This window comes from Zophobas morio, unplaced genomic scaffold (assembly GCF_036711695.1).
Source record: "Zophobas morio isolate AGI-343-1 ecotype UQ-CSIRO unplaced genomic scaffold, CSIRO_AGI_Zmor_V1 ptg000017l, whole genome shotgun sequence".
NCBI classification, from domain to species: Eukaryota; Metazoa; Arthropoda; class Insecta; order Coleoptera; family Tenebrionidae; genus Zophobas; species Zophobas morio.
Genome location: NW_026972122.1, coordinates 17,420,069 through 17,440,842, shown reverse-complemented (window position 1 = coordinate 17,440,842; position 20,774 = coordinate 17,420,069). Strand labels below are relative to the sequence as shown.

Here is a 20,774-nt window from a genome sequence, read left to right as displayed (position 1 = left end):
TACAAGAGTAGATATATATTTTACTGCAAATCATGCAAACTTAACTACTCATCTGTTGTGAAAAACAAATCGTGTGTTCAAAATTGATAAAAAACTACTACCAAGATCAAGTGCATCCAACAGTATTAGTAATGTTTTCTTCTATGCCACATTTTGGTTGTCGTAATTAAAAACCTATGGTTTTAAAACGATTTATGAATAACCAAATGTGTAAAGCGAAAGAGCGAAGATGTCTTCCAAAACGACGTTTTGCGAATAGAAGTGATAGTTTATTTTCAGTTAATCGTAATGACCAGCTACTGATGCAAATTTGACACTTTTGACCATTTTCTGATGTTTGAAAATGTGGCAACCTCGGTCATAATCACTCTGTGTATTATTTTATTTCATCAACAAGTGTATACTTAACCATGGTAGAAGGAGACATGGTATTGACCCTTTTCCTGTAAGATCGTAAAACTTCCATAGTGACTTTTCGTGCGCACGCATCTTCAAAACCACGTTGGAAATTGTATCCGGCACTCCGGCAGCAGAGCAAAGGCCTGTGACAATAAACCGCTTTGACAGAATGCAACCGGCTACACACGCGTAATCTGTCGCTCATTGCTTAATTTAAACTTGGCGCTCCAAAAATCTGACTTCGCCTGCGCGATGTTGTCTCACTCTGTGTCATTGGAATTTATACAATGTCTACTCACTTTGCTTACAGGAAAAGGGTCAATAGGCATACGCATCGGGTGTGACGTCAAGTGGGGTGAAATTAGCGCGAAATTTAAAATACAATTCGTTATCCGACAACTAATTGACGTATTGGACAGAGCACTGACAACTCAAGCTGAAATTCCCTAGACTTCCCTAGCGAAGCTCACAAGAGTCACAAGGTCGTTGATGCCACCTAACGTCACAAATGGATGCGCAGACCATTTTTAAATTGGTACATCGGATGCCTATACCATGTTTCCTTCTACCATGTACTTAACTAAGTTTGATTATGATTAAGTACATATCAGAAGCTTTGTATTCTACTAATAAAGTATTATGGAACCGACATTAACTTATTTGAAAATTACTTTGTTATTACACTATAGTGCCCATAAAAAAGTGACCGATTGAAAAAATAATCAGCAAAATAATCGACTTTAACTACCATCCTCTCTGATACAGTTCATTTTAATCAAATTGTAATGACGGTTAAACTATACAGTTTAATTAAAAACAAACATTTATCTGAGAATATTCCAGAATATCACACTACTTCAGTTCCCTATAGTAATTGATAAATAAATAATGCTTATGAAATTTGCAAATAAATTTAGAATTCCTATATAAAATTAAAGCTATGGTATAGATGGTATATTTCTGTTATTATTAATATGATAGGGTTCGTCTTTTATAAACATTGTCTAATCTTGCTTTCAAACTGTTCACAAATAATAGCTGCAACAAATATTAGACATTTACGTAGTTGAAAAACTCTTCTTATAATAACGTTATACATGGATATTATCAATACTCACAATCCGATGATTGTTTTCCTTCTACATTTTGATACAACAAAACTTTACCACTTTACCACATTTATTTGTAGATTGAAAAGTTAAATTATTCAGTTAAGAAGCTTTTCAGATTATAAACAATAAAAATGCGATAGTAATACATCTACATAATATATATTTACTTAAAATTACTTTTTACTAATCCCACAAAAATACTTAACAAAATATTGATTATTATCCACAGAGAATATACCTACATAATAAACGTAAAAGAAAAGTTCTTCAAAAAATCACATAATTTTGTCAATTAAACATGGGTAGGTACAATTTATTTTACATTATATTCTACCCATTTATCTGCAAAGGAACATATTGTGGAAGAATATACCCTTAGAATACTTATAATGTTAGAATTCTTTACTGCATCGATTGCGTAGGATTGTCTTGTCTGTTGACCCTTTAAATATGAAAAGAAATTATTAATGTTATTTTAATAATGTCGTAAAATATGTTTTCCATAAGTACCATACTGATCTGTGTCTCAAAGTTAAGACGTACCATATTATCCAAAATACTTTTCATAAAGGGGGGCTGTAACTAATATACGGAAGCTTACCCTATTTCTTTGCAAGAAACATTAGCTCCCTATATTAACTCTCTATCTATAGGCAATGCCCTACTTGCACTGATGATAAACTGCCTTCATGAAAACGCTTGGATCATACGGTAGAATGTTTAATGTCAACTGGTGGATTAAAGCTGCAGAAGAAACAAATTTTATGCTGTGAAAAATCTACCAACTAAAGTTTTACCATCGCAAATTTACTTAATCTTAGTAAATCCAATTTCACCAAATATATAACTAAACATTTTGTGTTTTATAAAGGGAGCCAGTTATTTTTTAGTTAGTTTTAGTAGTAGAATTTTTATAAATACAATATCGCAAAATTTATCTAAGGTTATATGACCACCTTTTCAACTAAACACGATTTGAACATTGATTTTCAACAACGATGGAAATTCTATAGGCGTGTAAACTAAGTAACAACGACAAATGTGTCTGTAGCTAATTGTTTCAAGTATTGTTGAAAAATTTAATTTAAAAGGATTAATTAAATATATTCAATAGTTTTAATTAGTTTCCAATTTTCGATTCTGATAAATTTATATGTAAATATTATATAAACGCAACGATTATAATTTTGCAATCGCCACTCTAAATATGAAATCGACAATTATGAACTTATCGCCCAATAGACAATAATTTTTAAAACCACAGTACCTACGTACCTACCTACCTAATCTGAACAGCAACTGAAGTTGATTTTATATTTAAAAAAACTCACACTCTTTTATATAGTACATGTAACCAATAAAATATAATATGGGTTTACATTTTATAATTATTATTAGAATTTGAAGTCTAAAAACCTTACGATGAAATTTATTTCTACTTTTATCGTCTTGTATATTACTAAAATTAGAACAAATGGTAATTTTAGCAATAATTTTCTTATACTTATGAAAATATCTACAACAAGAAAAATATCATACCAATTAAATATCATATACTTACTAACAATCATATGAGTTTCATATCAAATTAGGTTATGAAACTCATATTTCAAGACAATGAAAAATCTTTTATTTTCCACTTCTGGAAGCTCGGAAAAAGTTCTTATTAAAAAATTTTATTAGGAATCATTATTTATATTTTACTTTACATTTTTTATGTTTCGGGAATTGTCTCACAAAAGTTGAAATATGCCAATTAAAATGAAAAAAAATACGCATTTTAATATCTTAATACACTGAACACTTTCAGTTTTCCCTTCGCGCGATCGCGCTGGGTCCTCAGACCCAGCTGTTTGTATTTCTATGATTTTGTTAAATATACAGTTAGAAAATATATATTTTTTTGAAAGTGCCTTCCAGTTTAGTGCTGCACCTGAAATTTTTGTGTATACAGGGTGTCTCAGAAATAAGTACATTAATTTTAATCAACAACTTTTTTTAATAGGATTTTGTCAGAAATTTTTTAATTATTAAGTTAAAAATTGTTAAAGTTTTATCCCAATCAAGGTTACGCGCCCATGGATCCTCAGTCACCCATGGACGCTAATAATTATTATAATTAATAATTTATGGTCAAAAACAGTTACTAGGATCCGTATTTTTCTAATCATGTAGGCATGACACACATTTAGAGAGAAATTGAAAGTGTTGCAAATGTGGGTGTTGATTACACCTTCCCTCGTGTATCCGGCCTCATCAGTTGATGGTACAAAATTTGCTTGTTCGTTTATTTTTCTATTAACCTACTCACAAAAGTTTTGCCTACGTTGTAAGTCTGTTGGTTTCAATAACTGAACTTTCTGGTCCTGAAAGGGGTACAGGTGTTCTTTGAGTATCCTCCAAATTCTACTCTCCGATACATCACACTAAACAGTGATGTGTGCTAGTGCCCGGTCGAGTTTCGACACTCTCCAAAACAGCCTCTTCAATATTAGCAATTCTATTACTACGTAACCTACACCGATCTGCAAGTTTAAAAGATCCGTACTCTCGACGATGCTGCAACGTTCTTAAAAGTGCGCACATTTGGCAGGCGACGATTTGGGAGGCTTTCTGAAAAATTCTTTGGGCGCGAGCGCCGTTTCCCCGAGCCTCACCGTAGGTTAAAACCACATCAGTGTATTCAAGATTTGAATACAAAGCCATTTCAACACATTTCGTCTATAAATTAGAAATCTGTGCCAAACAAACTTTAAAGAGACGACGTTTAATAACATACACTTGACAAAAATGATTATCAGTGTCAAAACAGTTGCTAGGGTACCTTCTTTATTGTTGTAGTGTTGTTATTATTTAAGGTGAACATAGACGGCTCGTGAATATATTGGTGGGAAAATTCTAAATTCGACATGAGTTTTCGAAAAAATGCTATATAAAAAAGTTGTTCCGTTTCACGAGTTCTGTCACTGGTTAAAATTAATGTACTTATTTCTGAGACACCCTGTATATTTAAAGTATGTAAGGAAAAATTGCTCCAAAATTTAAAGTCAGTTTTTGTCCATCTTGATCAAGAAAAAAATATGTTTAGATTATAATGAACTTTACAAGTTTTTGTAAAGACATCATTTTATAACAGGGGTCCCACAGACCCAGCGCAACCATTAGTGCTACAAAACAGGGCGCGACTTGCGAAGGGTTTTAAGGATAATTCTGAAACTGTCAAAAAACTTGTAAAAAACTTTTTTGATGATGAATATAAGCCTCCACAAAATAGCGACATATTTTTTTTCAGTTTAACCGGTCTTGCTGTTTATAAGATACCAATAGTGGAAAATGAAATAATCACCTCCATAACCTAACTTCTGATTTAATGAGGTGTAAAGTTGTAAAATTTATAACGGAAATCTTATTAAAAAATTACTAGGTAATTTATTTTCAATATTTCTTGCTGCTAACATCTGCATTATTTTAACTGTACCAAACATATTGAGCTAATTCTAAACGAATCATTATAATTCGTTGCTTTTGGAGGTGGGATACTAACACCCTCTATATTATATTGTTTCTTATTGTAAAATTTTACGATTTTAATGGTTTGTCATTTTCGCTTTAAATTACTAAAACTGTTGTTATTAGGAATATTTCATATCTTGAGCCTCATATAATAAATTATAGTGCTCAAAAACTTGATATACAATCATGAGGCCGCAAAGTCGTCTTTTTCTAATAAGGGGCTGAAAAAAATTATAGCCAGTACAGTTGTTTTATTGATAATGAATCGAGACATCCAGCAGCACTGCAATAATAATTAAATTGTAATGACAACTACATTGACTGCGTGAAATAATAAAATATTTTCTATTAATTATAGTAATTTAGTTCAAAGATGGATTGTTAAAAACGTTAGTTTATCAATTTAGTAATTTGTACTATCAGACTATCACACACGAAACGACAACACAAATTAAAATAGTACTTTTCTTAACAAATTTATTACCTACCACTTCAGATTCTACGCTAAAGGCAATAAAACAATATTATATCAATTAATAAAATGCAGATAAGTAACTGTTTACTGACAAACTGATTAATCAAAACATTTGATCGTGCAGCTTTTGCACCTACAGCAAAATATTTCTAAGAAGTCAATTAAAAGTTATTTGTTGTAAGCACATAAAATACAACATTTTTGTGAAAATCTTTTTCATAAAAATCTCACTATACATATTTATATTCAAATATTCTATAAAAACGAATCGATGCAGTATTTAGACTGCAAATTATTTCAATTATTAGAAATTTTAGTGCATTCGCGAATTTATGTCTATTAGGAGCTAATTTAAAATCTACGAGCATTTGGTTATATACAAAATAAATCATTGTTTATCCAGTAGTTTATCAGTGGCGATTTGCGGGTGAAAAAACGCCACACAATAAAATGGATGACAAAATTCGTTTATTTATAATATTATATGTACTGGTTTTTGTCAACTTGTTCATTATGTTGACAAATACCCCACTGACCATTGTTTCCCGATATTTACTTGTCTCAACAAGGCTAAATTAATTTCCTCATATAACACAGCGCTCAAAAAAATATGGGCACTCGATTTTTTGAGCATAATTAACTATAAAAAATGTTAAAATTGTTAAGAGTTATAGCACACCAAATGGTTTTGTAGTTTGTTTTCTTTTCATTTCAAGTACAAGCCAAGATTTCTACTGTGAAATATAAAATATAACTATTATTATCTGATAACAACAGAGGAAAATGCCACACGATTTTTTTTATTTAAGCAACATAAGTAATGAAAGCTTGTTGAATGATGTTCCTATAAAAGTCTAATTTATCATATCATACAATCGCCGCCAGAAAATTTTTGACGGCAATGTCATTCCACTGTCACAAAATGTGTAACCTAATGTTTTAGTTTTGTCGTTTTTGACAACGCGTGCATGCTAACGCTGGATGCGACGTTATAAATTTTTCAAATTTTAAACGTCAAAGTGACAATAAAGTATAGTATATAGACTACATCAAAATTTTTAAAATGACAGAAAAATGAGGTCCAAGATTTTCTGGGGCGTTTGTATATCTGAGTTTTATAACTGCTTTGTGTAATAGAACCTCCGTGATGTAAACTTCATTAAAAGAAATTTGCTAATAATGACAAAATCCATAAGTCTCTACTACACTTTTTTATTTTAATAAGCATTTCCTTATTTTAGCTGGCACCTAATTGAAACTAAAATGAAATTTGGTTCATATTTGTACCTCTGAACATCTACTTGGCAAACTGAAATACGTATACGTTAAATTACTAAAAGCAATATTTTTTTAATGTTATTCTTTGATTGAAAGTGCTACGAACTTAAATTAGACAGTCGATTTAAATTGTGGCATTTGTCCTACTAGTGTACACTTAATTACCTTGGTTTGAATTAAAAAACGTGAGCTTATGAACATAAAGTACATACGAACAAGTTTCATATAAAATTTATGTAACAGAGCTACCTAATTGCGTAATTAGTTCATAGCTTTTAAATTCAAAATTAAAATTGTCCAAGATTATAGGACACATGTTTCATTTTATTTACTGCTATTTATTACTTTTATTTTCGTGTTTTCTGCCACATATCTATTCAAAAATAATTACGCGAGTTTTTTCAGCATGATCTAACGAAAGTCGCCTGCAACAAATTGCCCTGTTAATTTATAAAGTTTCTTTGTCGATTTATTTATTCAGTAGATGCCATTACAAATAAGTTTTAACAGAAAATTAAGTAAATATTTGCATATTATTAACTAATAATTTATTAACGATATAATCATGTTTATACAACGTGTTTCAAAATGATTTTCATCTAGTCGCCTATGGCTGCAGCAGATTTTCATCAAGGGAAAGATAGGAGCTGAAGCGATTTCAAAGCTAACTAGATGAAAATCATTTTGAAACACCCTTTACTTCAATAATAAAAACAACATGCTAGATACAAGTCGGGCATTTTTTCACAAATATTTAAAAACAGAAAAGAAAATCGCATATAATTTTATAAGGCATTTTAATCGTCATAGTTCCCGTGAACATCAAACTTCATTGTTGTCAAGCGAGTATTTTTTCCAGTTTTAAAAGTTAATTAACTTTATTTGCTGCAATTTTATCCATAAATAAGTTATCATTGAAAATAATCAACGGATTATAGTGCAAACACATTTATTATGTAATTTGAAAATATGTACTTTGTAATGAAATTTACACTGATGCGGTGGCAATATTTTTGAAAAGCAATGGTTTAGTACCTATACCTATATTTATAGGGACGATGGACAGTATTTCACGCAAAATACTTTACTTTCGAAATTTGTTATGTTAATGAATATTTTATCGTTGTATATTAAATGCTCACAAGTCTGTTATTGTTTATCTACGATATTTATTTTTAGATATAATATTCTATTGTTGAATTTCTATCTATATATATACATATTTGTCTCATATTTGACAAACTGTTATCTATATCTACGTACTCTTTAAAATGACATATTGAACGCAATACAATGTATTGTGTTTTAGTCTACTCCTTATTACTTAAAATACTTTTGTATAATAGCATTACAATTAGGTATACAAAAGAATTTACAACATTTTTTTTACTTTACTCTGTTATGTGTTTTAGACCCATGTCACACTGGAATAAATTGTGTACCAAATTTAGATAAAGTCGATGCAAAATTACTTTTCTCGTAACTTTTGGTTGCCGTAATGTCAATGTAACCTAATGATAGATAGTTACAGTACAGATGAAGATATTATGTTAAAATTTAAATTAACAATGATATTTTTAAACATGACAGCCTTTCACAAGTTTATACATTATATACATTTTATACTTACACTTTAGTTTATTAAACAATGCAAAAAGTGTGTTTCTGTGATTATTTTAAATCATGCTGCATGTGTTACATAGGGCAACTACTGTTATTTAACACGTTATACTCAATTTCACCTTTGTTAATTATTTTATACCTAATTGTAATGTATAGATATAAATAAGAAATTGAGTTATCAACCATTGTCACTGAAAAGAGATTTTCAAAAATTTTCTAAATAAATGCGATATAGTTACTTATTAATGATTTAACCATTCATAGAAGATGTTCTTCAGACTTAAGACATCATAACTGTATCTTAAAATTATTACCCAAAAAATTAAAAAAATTCAAATAGTATGTACACTATGCAAACATTTTACGAAAAACAAGACAGAAATAACATTTCCAATCAATACCTTCAGTGTTTTACTATTACAGTTAATTAAAATTAACTCCATTTTATTTTAACTGTATCGTGTTAGGAAACATTGCTCAAATATTTCATTTTCTTAGAACTACAATTTGTTTTAAGTTCTTCGCAACTCCCGAAAGTATATATTAACAACATTACTGGAAATTTTATTTCAAATATTCAGTTTTCATAAAAAATTGCTTAACTCCCTGTTTTAGATTGGGTAAAAAGACGTTTACAGATGTAGAAACATTACAATAATATCTAAAAATTTAACAACTGACCTTTCATCCGAGTAATTTCTTTTTAAGATTTTTGAAAATCTCATAAGTTTAGTAAAGAGACAATAATTCAATTTGGTAAATAGATGGCCGCATAATTAGTTTGATATTTAGTTATCTAGGAAAGTTACCAAATTGAATTTTACTACGCTGGCAAGTAAAAAGCCACTTTGTTATGTAAATAATTCTTGGCTAATAATGGCTCAAATAGAGACTAAGTTTAAAACATCATTCGAGTTGTTACAAATTCGCTGGTATGTGCAACTACACTATAAGCTTGTTTTTTCTTAAAAAAAAAAATACTACTTACATTAAAATGTGTGTTATTTCTTCCTACCTACCATACCCTATTACTACTGATTTGTTTTTTCAGTTCAAATCCTTGATTTGAACAGGAAGGTCCAGTAACTACAAGAACTACCGAAATTCATCTTTATCATCATCACAAAATAAACAATATGTGGATCTCATTAAAACGTAAATTTTACAACCAAAAGGAATTTTAAGGCATAAAACAATGTTGATTTTATGAAATTTAAAGATTTGACCCCGCTTATGCACAATACATATATCCAAAGCTTCTGACTCACTGGAATATACTAGATAATTCACAAATGATGTGAAATTACTTACTTATCCTAGATGATGTTTGAATTCTATACCACACTAACTAACAAAAGTCTAAAAAATCTCTGCCTCAGAGTACAAAGAAAACTTAAAAAGGCCCACACCCTCTTTTTGGACTTAATAATCTTTACTCCCTAACAATACGTTAAATTCAGTAGCTCATATTCGCACACTCATCTTTTTCTATATTGATGTCCTTCGCTTCTAAGTTCGATGAGTTTGTTCAATCTGAAGATCCATATTTTATTTTATTATAAGAAACGTGATTCTAGTTCGATTCATGTTCAAATAATTTCACTTGATAATTATACGATCTTAAGGAATGTTCGATGTGGTAAACGAGGTTGCGGGGTTTATATTTGTAGATGTTGAAAGTGACGTTCCACAGGGGTCAGTTTTGGGACCTATTCTTTTTATTTTCTATCTTCTGGAAGTATTGTTTGTAACCCTCTTTAGCTCTATACGCTGATGACATGAAACTTTAGCATCAGTTCCAATTATGAGACGTTACAAAAAGACCTAATAAATAGTGCTATCTGGTGCCACGCGTGGTTATACTCCCTCTTAACCAAGATGAATACTTAGGCCTAAACTTAGATCGATTTGACACTTACGCCAAATTAATCAAGATGTAATTGGTAAAGCAGCTAGTTATTTAGATCTAGGAGTTCTTATGCCACGTGATTCGTCATGGTCCGCGCATGTAGCTCGGATTGCCAAGAAACCAAATACACTCGCGTTTCTGAAAGATACAACATTTCCAAATACAGATCACAGCATTATAGCTATTCTCCTATTCTGGAATTTGCTAATGGTGCTTGGACGCCTACTATTCAACAAGATACAGAACTACCAGAATCAGTGGAAAGGCGCATCATATATTATCAATTTATCACATAGCAGAACGAGACCTCAACAGGCTGCGCATAATTAACTTGCCTTCATTCAAATGTGGAAGAAATAGAGGAGCTTGCGCGGCTATAACAAGTTTGAACCTCTGTCCGATCGCTATTGGTTTTTAAACAAAATGTGTGATTAGTACACTTTCCACATGTTCGCGCATCTAGTCATTGTAAACATTCATTAAAATCTAGAACACTGACAAATGTAACTCACTGATATTAAAACTAATAAGTACACGCAGTAAAATGTAATTACGCTACTGACTTGCTCAACTGCGTATACGAATGTGTACGAACAAGATACGAACACGATGCGAACAGGGGAGACGGTTTATATGTAGGTATATGTTTGTGGTAACACAAACTTTCAAACATTTGACATGTGAACAAAATTTTAAAAACCCGCAAAATTTTGAAATTTGGCCTCAAACTGTGATCGTTTAGAAAAGTGGCACCCTACATTGTGTTTTGAAAAATGGCGGAACGTATTCGTTCATACAAATTATCCCACTGCGGAGCGGGAAGAGTGAAGCTATTAAAAACCTTAAATAGCCGAAGATAGCATCTCCGCCCTCGACCGTGATGCCCAAGCCACAAGCGAAGCCCCCGGCCACGGAGAAGCCAGCCTCATCTGCTGCTGGCAAGAAGCAGCAGAAGACCAAAAAGCCCCAGCCAGCCCTCCCTGCTGACAAGCAGCCAAGGAAGCCCCAGCCCCAGGCATGCCCACACCGGGACACCGCCAGGGCCACGCCCGCCACCACGGCCGAGACCACCCCCGTCGTCGACGAGACCCTCGCCGAGCCCCGGCCCGAGCCCCAGACCCAGGCCATGGAGACGGACATCCCCGTGGTGACACCACGGCCCCCAACCACCCCGAAGAGCAGGATTCCACCAGTAATCCTGCGTGACGGCCGGAGATGGAAAAAATGATGGATGGATGGATGGAAAAAACCCTCCGCGTTGTCATCCGTGACATCGCCATAGGCGTTGCCAGCCAGGAGATGCTGGAAGACCTGGAGTCTCTGAGTTTCCAACCAATCCAGGTCAGTCGGATGAACCGCCATGACCGCCCGATGCCCCTCGTCCTCACCGAGATGCCTATGTGCAAGAAGGCCGATATCTTCGAGGTGAAGACACTCTGCGGCCTCTCCGTCAAGGTGGAGAAACCCCACAAACCAAAGGACGCTGCCCAATGCCACCGCTGCCAGCGATTCCACCACTCCCAGCGTCAAATGCGGCGCTGCTCATCAGACCAGCGACTGCGAGAAGCAGCGCAGGCAGCCTGCCAAATGCGCTAATTGTAGCAGGCCACACCCGGCCAGCTACAAGGGGGCCCAAGGTTCCCCAAACCACAGCAACAGAAGACTTCCAAGAAGCCTTCCGCATCGACGAAGAACACCGCCCCCAAACGCGGTGCCCCCCCCCCCAAGGCCACCGCCAAACCCAAAGCCGCTCCCGTCCCCAAGAAGGTCATCCTCACAGGTCGCCAGCAGGCCGACCTCCAGCTCCAGAAAACCCAGCTGATGACCGCCATCGCTGCCGCCAAGGACTCACAATCCATGGCGGAGAAAATGGCGGCATTCCTTCCCCTCCTTTTTAAAAATTAAATGAGTAGTACATCACTAATTGTTAAATCCTTGCAGATCGCCTTCTGGAATGCCAATTCACTCCGGAGCGGGCGTTTTGAACTCGAAGAGTTCATGGAAGACCACCAGCTCGATGTCATCCTCGTCAGCGAGACGAACCTCCTGTGGAATTCCGAGATCCCAAGATGCCGGATTACACCCTGCACCGAACGGAACGCTGGGACGGAAACGGACGAGGAACGGCCATCTACGTAAGGAAAGAGATTAAACACTCTTCTTCTTACGTCCCCGACCTCCGACAACTGGAAGCGACGGCGGTAACCGTTGTGACTGCGAGAGGCCCTCTGCGCCCAATTGCTTGTTACAACAACTCCAACACGCTCCAGGTTGAAGACATCGCTGGCCTCGTCGCAGGCGACGGGGCCACCATCGCAGCTGGCGACTTCAACGCCAAGCACTCCGACTGGCACAGCCGCCAGAACAACGTGAACGGAAGGCGACTCCTAACCTTCCTCCAAAACACCGCGGAAGTAGACGTCATCTCCACCGAAGAACCGACGTTCTACCACCGAGTCCGACCAGATGCACCAGGTGATGTCCTGGACATTGCACTTGTCAAAAATCTCCGACACGAAGTGGACGTCACCCTCGTCGACGAGCTCCACTCCGACCACCTTCCGGTGATTATGCGCATCGGGAACGAACCCAACGATCCCGCGGCCAACATAATCACGACAACGGACTGGACGAAATTCGCCGAACACATCAAGGACAACTTTGGTGAATTCGTAACGAATTTCCAAGACAGCAAGCAAGTCGAAAGAGCAACCCTGGACTACGAGAATCGTATCCGGGTCTCCATCGACGCGATCTCAGTTCGACGCCCTGTGTGGCCATTCAAACGGCCCGCGATACCACAGCGTATCGCGAACCTCATCAGGGAAAAGAACAGAGCCAGACGAACTGCACGACGAACATAATATCCTATGAGACTTTTCAGCCCGTCTTTAGAACATCAAATTAAAGGTGTATGCAAATTTTTAGCTTTTTATCTCTCATTCCGAGATTTAGACAAAATTTCGTCTTATTTGACTGTACTATTAAGACCCCAATTGAAAGCACAGCACTAGGCGCCTTTTCAAACTCTTCCCTCCTTTCATTCTACCTCCATGGTTTAAGGTGTTATTGAGAGTGGGCGAATTTTAGATGTCTGCATTATTTTTCATTGATTCATAATACTGTAAGCATTAAAAGATTTAGTGGGGTAAATATATACATACGCGTAAACACCACTAGGTTTATTGCACAAGCTTACACTGTTGGACCGTCAGCCTACGGCGATCTATCTCCCATATCTACCACCAAGCCGTCAACATGTAACACAGCTCACACTGTACAATATTGAACATTTATAAATTAAAATGATAAATTGTGTACCTTCCCATACATAACATACCAGCCTCGAAATATTTAATTAGATATGCTACCTATTACACACTTGTATTACAATTTTTATGCCTAAATAAAATTATAGAAATGTTGAAAGTTTTGTAGGTATTACTTCTTCCCACTTCCAGGGAAATGGGCCAACATGAAATAAATAATTTTTATTTGTATTGCAGCTTGGCGCTGCTAATAAACAACTGGGCACGACAGTGGCATAAGAATTTAGATTACGACCACTCTCACTTAAAATGCAAAGCCTTCTACAAATATCTTTGCTTGTTATGTATTCTACCCATTTCAAGTGATTATTCAAATCCGTCGTCTTCTTTGATTAGCTATTAAAGTCTCTCCAATCCCTCAAAACTGACATATGGTGGCGCTTACATCGAGAGAAAAAGGAATCTGTAATGTCGGCTGAATGTCTGACCACGACCAGCATAAAAACGCAAAGCTGCAAGAACCTAAAAATTTTAAGTAGAACCTGCATTCTTCTTAAATGTTTTTTATAGAGTACCTAATATACTTAAATGAAGGCAGTTTTGTGACAGACATACTTAGATACCTGTGTATTTACAGCTAGATCTGTCGATCTTAGTTTTGATCGCATATGTGGTTCCACCAAACTAACAACACTATAGTTAAACAGTCTCTTATTAACCCTAAATAATTTGATAAATTGTTTTTCGGGCAATTCAGTTAAGGGATTGCCAGTTCATCGCGAAGCAGGTTCCAAATCCTCAACATCTTCGTTTAAAATATTTTGCATAACAAAATCATCCATTTTTTAACAAATATTTAATCACCAAAAAAAAAAACGAACCAAAATAGTAACAGCACACGTTAAAATATTTCAGAATGTAAAAAGCACACAAAAACATACAAATCCCTCCCAAAATGAGAAATCTCATCGAAAAAGTATCAACTGTTTAAAGTCACGCGTTTCCATGTGGATTTTCTCATCGCTGAGTTGAATCATTGTGTCAAGAGTAGACTTTTAAAAAATTTCACTAAAATCACGTCATTTTAGTGAAAAAAGTCACAAATGAGAAAACTTACTCAGTCAAGAGTAAGCTCCCTGACCACGGTCTGACTATTTGACACAATTTGACATACAACGAGTAAATAGAATGATTTGAATTCGATGTTATTAAACAAATAAAAGCACACACAGAGCAGTACTTTTCAGACATTTTGGTACTAATATTAATTCAAATACAAACACACCAAGCTTTATATTAGTAGAGTGGCAAAAGGGATTACAGGTTCCTGTAACTTCCAAATTGAGTGACATCTTTTAATACTTTCTCTTTTGACAAGTTGGATTGCACGATCTTCCGGACTGTAACCAGCTAAAGAGAGTTTAAGAACGCATCAACCAAGACGACCCTCAAATCCATATCGGTCACCTGTCATTCTATTTCAACACTTAAAATTTAATAAATTATGATAAGTCATTGTTGTGAACTTTGACTTTAGGTAAACTTTAAAATATAAATCGTTTTTGATATAGTTTTGGAAATTTCATTCTACCCTATAAAATTTTATTGACAATAACGAGACGGACGGTGGTACAAATATTTATAGCTCACACCAGTTCACCCGAATTTGTGGGAGAACATTTGGCAGGTAGTTGATGTACTCATAAAATAATGCTAATTTTCGTTCCTGGATTATTCTGTTTTCTAACATCTGGGGATTACCGGCACGTACAACTTTAAGTTGTAAATATCTCTTGCTGTTGTACTACTGTCCGTCTCGTTATTGCCAATAAAATTTTATAGGGTAGAATGAAATTTCCAAAACTATAACAATGTAGCATAAACATAATTACTTGATACTGACATCAAATTTACCTCTAGAAGCTGTGACCTTATGTAACGCTGCAAGCCAAAATATAGTTTGTTTTTACTTTTACGTCTAAATCTTTTGTTCACACCTTTTCTGGTTACGAATTGCATGTATACATACTTACGTACCTATATAAATATAACTTTGTTGCTGGTAATTTTCAAACAAATAACTGGATCAACCAATGCCCAATTCAAAAAACAGTTAAGTTATTAGTTGCTTATTTATTCGCATAATTGTTTCTTAAACAAAATATTTATAAGGATGAAATTTAAACTATCAAATTAATTTTTATACCATTCTTAATACTGACTTAATATTTTTTATATATATTTTCACAAAAATGTTACTTTTAAACAGCTACATGAAAACCTTTTCTGTTTCCCAGTCTTCAAAAAAAAAATTCATACAAAACGTTACACTTATTGAAAGGATGATATAGGTAGGTATCAAACTTATACTGCATACATAATCTACTGAAGAAGCCTATCAATTTAAAATAAATTATAAATTATGAAGGAAGTATATACCGGGATTTTTAAGGTAGGTAGTTTAGTGTCATGTTTTTACAAAAATTGTATGTAAACAGAATTTTGTTTTAGTTTCATTTAACATAAATATGGTATGTACATTTAAATTAAAAAATAAATTATTACTTATGCATCAATTATCTCAAATTCAGATTGGTTATTTATATAAAAATGATGTGTTCCACGTTTCCACCAACTTTCTTGTTGAGGAAACATTTCTTTAACAACATATTTGTAATCAATTGTCGGAACATTTTCTTGCTTTAAGTAACTTGAATACAGATCTGAAAAATAAAAATACTTCAAGAGTGGCACACAGTAATAAATGTTAAAACAGACAATTACCTTTCACTGGAACTGAAAATGTCAGACTGCAAAACACACAAGTAATAGTGGCGATAATTGTTATTATAATCTCCATCCGCACCTACTGCTGTTCTTTGAATGAAAGTAGTTTTAATACTGGATCCGAGAGAAGGTTTCTTTTCTCTCGAGGTTAAGACACAATTTATATTAGAAAACTTCATGACTGGTTGGAATCCTTGTCACGTTAACACCAATTTTCTATTAAACGTTTTATAACATGAATTTTTTTTACTCCTTAGTTTTGATTGTTGTATTTTTACTGATTTATATTTCACTATATTTGGTTGGATAATATAGTAATTTTGCTTTAAGCGCTAAGATTTTTCTGATAAAATTGAAAAAAAAAGGACTTTTCAGTGTATTGTATCGAAAAATTTTACTTAAAACGGAAGAAATAGTAACATACACTCACGGGCGGATTTCATTCCCAGCCGAACACATGCTTTATGTTATTAACAAATTAATTTGTAATTATAACTGACTTCAAGAAGTCAAGGTGCTTTCCAGCATTAAGTTTTTTTATCATTAAAACAAATGAGTTTTGAAATCTGCTTTCATTCCTTCGTGTAGAAAATACCGATTAAAAGGAGATTTGACCCTCAATTTAAGTTTGACAAATTTATTTTCGATTATAAGTAATATATTTTAGAATAAAAATAATTTAAAACAGTATCCACCTGTTGCTACTTTGAAAAAAACTGCATTCACCAATTATTTACTACTTTGAAAAAAACCGCATTCACCAATTATTTTAAAATACTCCCATCAATTTTCGTAAGCAAACTAATTAATAATTAACCTGAGATTTGTAAGTTAAATTTCGTCAGTGATTATTTCAGCAAATAGCCTGAAGCTTATGCCATACAGTTGCTAGCGTGCTGGTTGACAATTATAACTGCAGGTATGGTGTCCCAATGGAATTGCATTCGGATCAAGGCAGAAACTTCGAGTCACATTTCTATTCACTATTCAACAGAATCACTGAGTTACTTGGAATACGGAAGACACGAACTACGCCATTGCACTTCCAGTCATATAAAATGGTAGAAGGATTCAAGCATACCATGGAAAATATCTTTTGAAGGTGGTGGCTGAACACCTGAAAGTTGAAAGTTAGACACAACTGGTCAGACACCGGCGTGCATAGTTCTCGGGAGAGAGCTTCGTTTACATTGGTTTACCTACCAAAAGAGGCCACATATTGTGTCGATAACTTGAAGGAGTAGCTGTTGACCGTTGACGAAATGGTGCGCCACAAGATTTATAACCTACGAAGAATGTAAGTTCGTTTACAGGATTCAATGGGGACCGCAGACGAAAATAAAAATTGTTCATTTAGACCGCCTCATGAAGTACAACAGTGACAACGTTGACGATGTAGATCTAGTATGTACGACGATGACCGGTGACTAATCGTTGGTGACGGCGACGCTCAAATAAAAGAAAAACCTGGAAGCGGTTCGCCGGAAGTCTCGGGAAGACTTGATGATGAACTCCAGAACAACGTCGAAAGCAGCGATGCCGACTCTATGGTAGTTTAATAGGGAGTACCGTTCGAAGCAGGCTAGTCAATTAATGAGTATAAGTCCAGTTGAGACAGAATTATTCGCTGCTACATTTCCGCTGTGTAGTTAGTGTTTTACTAAGAAATAAATTGTTGAGTTTTACCCACTCCGATTTTAACACCAGTAAATCGCAACAACAATAATAAATGTCCTGGATTGGCCGAGTCGTAGTCCAGAAAAAGTAACTCGATTTGAATTTTTTCTCAAAATAGTAATTATTTTATCGAATAAAAATATATGTTGATAGTATGAAATAAAATTTATAACGACATACGTCCGTTAACTCTTTTCGCAGTACTTGTTTCGAAATTAAAGGCTCGGCTCCCTACGGGCGCCTCGTTCTGAAACATCTCACCCATACTGTAAAATTTCAGTTACCGGACCGTATTTATAATAACGTTCTTTACTATTTACGTTTTCATTAGCACTAACAAGTATTTAAAATAACAAGTAATAATTTATTTGTATTATTTATTCATTATAATAACCCCATTTATTTATCTGAAACTTTTAAACGAAATAAAATCTAACTGACTAGAAATAACGGCAGAGTTGTGTTAGGCTCATCTGGCAACGTTGTAAATTATCTAAATGCTTACTATGAGATTTTTACAAATTTTTTTCGTCACGCTCTATTGAGTGGTAGATTTACTCACTGTATTGATGCTGTTATGTGAGTTACCTATGCACGCGATTGGGGCGCAGTATAGACATCAACCAGTAGGGACAACTCGTGTCGGCGCCTTTGATCTTTCTGACCCGAATTTTAAGCCGTCATCGGTGGTCGCTGTCCAAAATATTTCTAGATGTCGCCACCCAATTTAAAAAGGATCACAAACGCTTCAGTTTAAAATTGATTCGTGTACACAATTTACTACACTTTGTGCAAATGAATTTTTGGAAAAGACTTAAAAATAGTGTAATAACAATAACATTTTGTAACTAGTTGATCTTAGAAACCACACAGTCTATTATAATAAATAATTAATTAAGCGCCCTATAAGAGAGATGCCGTGTTGAAATTTAGATGTGGCCCGCTTCTCTGATTACGATTTTACGTTTCATTAATTTCTTCTTCATGATGGCTGTAAATGGTTGTAAAATTTAACATTATTAGAAAACGCTAGTATACAGCCTGTTATTGAAAGGTACGTACAAAATAAAATCGGCAATTGGTTTCGAAGTATAGGTGCTAAAAGCTAAAAAAATTTCAGGTAAAAGTGTTCTCCTTTTAAAGATAAAAATTATTAAAATTTATGTCCAAATTCGTTGTACGCCTCTGATAAAAAGATCATTTTTCGTTTCTATAGCAACCTTTAGTCTTGACAAAAGTTTTATTATTACAGTTGCTAGGATTTACTAAAATAAATTAATTTTACCTATTTATCCTTCAGTAGCGTCTAAAAAGGTTGGATAAGGGTTAATTTTCCCCTTATAATTATGATAACACAAAATAAGTTTTTCCGACTTCTTACACTTCGCGAAGAACTGTCCATTTTGTTGTACGTACCTTTCAATAACACCCTGTATGTACATTTAATTTTTTTACAAAAAAAATTAAACAGTAAACAATGGTCCTATGAAAACGTGAATAACGTTTTTTAAAATGTCTCCGTGAAAATTACACTTAACTGCAATAATTACACCGGAAAATCAGCCTTAAATCATCAAAACCAGTGCAACTAAACTGCCAAATTTCAAATATTTCACATTAAAGGCACTAGATAACCAAAGTACCGCAGTTCAATGTCCCAATGTGTAAGAAAGAGAAGTACCCGAAGTACCTTGCGTTGCGCGCCCTCATACAGTTACAAGACAGACGACCACCCATGAAAACGGGTCAGTAAAAACAGCGAGTTGTCCCTACTCATTGATATCTATACTGTGATTGGGGTCCAAGCTATTGGGCCTGTCTAATTTGCAGACCACAGTTTATCTTGCAGACTGGGGGTTAAAAATGCTGCAATCAAGTCAAAACTCGACAGTCGCTTATTTCTAAATACGAAGATTGTTGATACAAAATTTCAAGCCGTTCAGAGAAACCTTAAAAAATCACCCCCAAAACAACCTTGCAGACTGGAGGTTAAAAATGCTCCAATCAAGTCGAAACTCGATATTTCTTAATTTCTCAATACGAAAATTGTTGATACAAAATTTCAACCCGTTCGGAGAAATCGTTAAAAACTACCCCCCCACAACTAGCTTGCAGACTGGGGATTAAAAATACTCTAATCAAGTCAAAATTTGACATTCGCTAGTTTGTCACTACGAGGATTATTATCGACACAAAATTTCAGCCTATTCGAAGAAACCCTCAAAAATCACCCCCAAAACAACCTTGCAGACTGGGGGCTAAAAATGCTCCAATCAAGTCAGAACTCGATATTTCCTAATTTCTCAATACGAAAGATTGTTGATACAAAATTTCAACCCGTTCGGAGGAATCGTTGAAAACTACCGCGAAAACAACCTTGCAGACTGGGGTTTAAAAATACTCCAATCAAGTCAAAATGTTATATTCGCCAGTTTCTCAATACGGGGATTATCGATACGAAATTTCAGCCTATTTGAAGAAACCCTCAAAAACTACCCCCAAAGCAACCTTGTAGACTGGGCCTTAAAAATATTGTTACCAAATCGAAACTTAGTGTTAATCTTTACCTATACGAAAAGTGATAATGCAAAAAAAAACAGCCTTTTTAAGCTGCTCTTAACAAGTACCCCAAAGCAATCTTTCATACTGGAGCTTAAAAATACTCCAATTGAGTCGAAAGTTACCACTTGCTGAGTTCTTTACACAAAAAAAATATCATGTTAAATTTTAGT

At 34.5% G+C, this 20,774-nt stretch overlaps 1 protein-coding gene and 1 long non-coding RNA gene across 2 annotated transcripts; one reads left to right on the top strand and one right to left on the bottom strand.

Moving 5' to 3' along the window:
• The first annotated feature begins 11,189 nt into the window (after positions 1–11,189).
• Positions 11,190–11,537, top strand: LOC135129976 (uncharacterized). Its single transcript, XM_064057246.1, has one exon. It carries the CDS (start codon positions 11,190–11,192, stop codon positions 11,535–11,537), a length of 348 nt encoding a protein of 115 aa, XP_063913316.1.
• A 4,315-nt stretch (positions 11,538–15,852) lies between these two features.
• LOC135130460 (uncharacterized) lies at positions 15,853–17,801 on the bottom strand. Its single transcript, XR_010280782.1, has 3 exons — positions 17,569–17,801; positions 16,363–17,482; positions 15,853–16,301 (listed from the first exon to the last, which is right to left on the bottom strand). It is a non-coding gene; the product is annotated as an uncharacterized LOC135130460 (long non-coding RNA).
• Between the last annotated feature and the right edge of the window lie 2,973 nt (positions 17,802–20,774).

Coding starts and splice junctions, on each gene's coding strand:
- LOC135129976 (XM_064057246.1), top strand. CDS start 11,190: ATGCCCAAGCCACAAGCGAAGCCCCCGGCCACGGAGAAGCCAGCCTCA.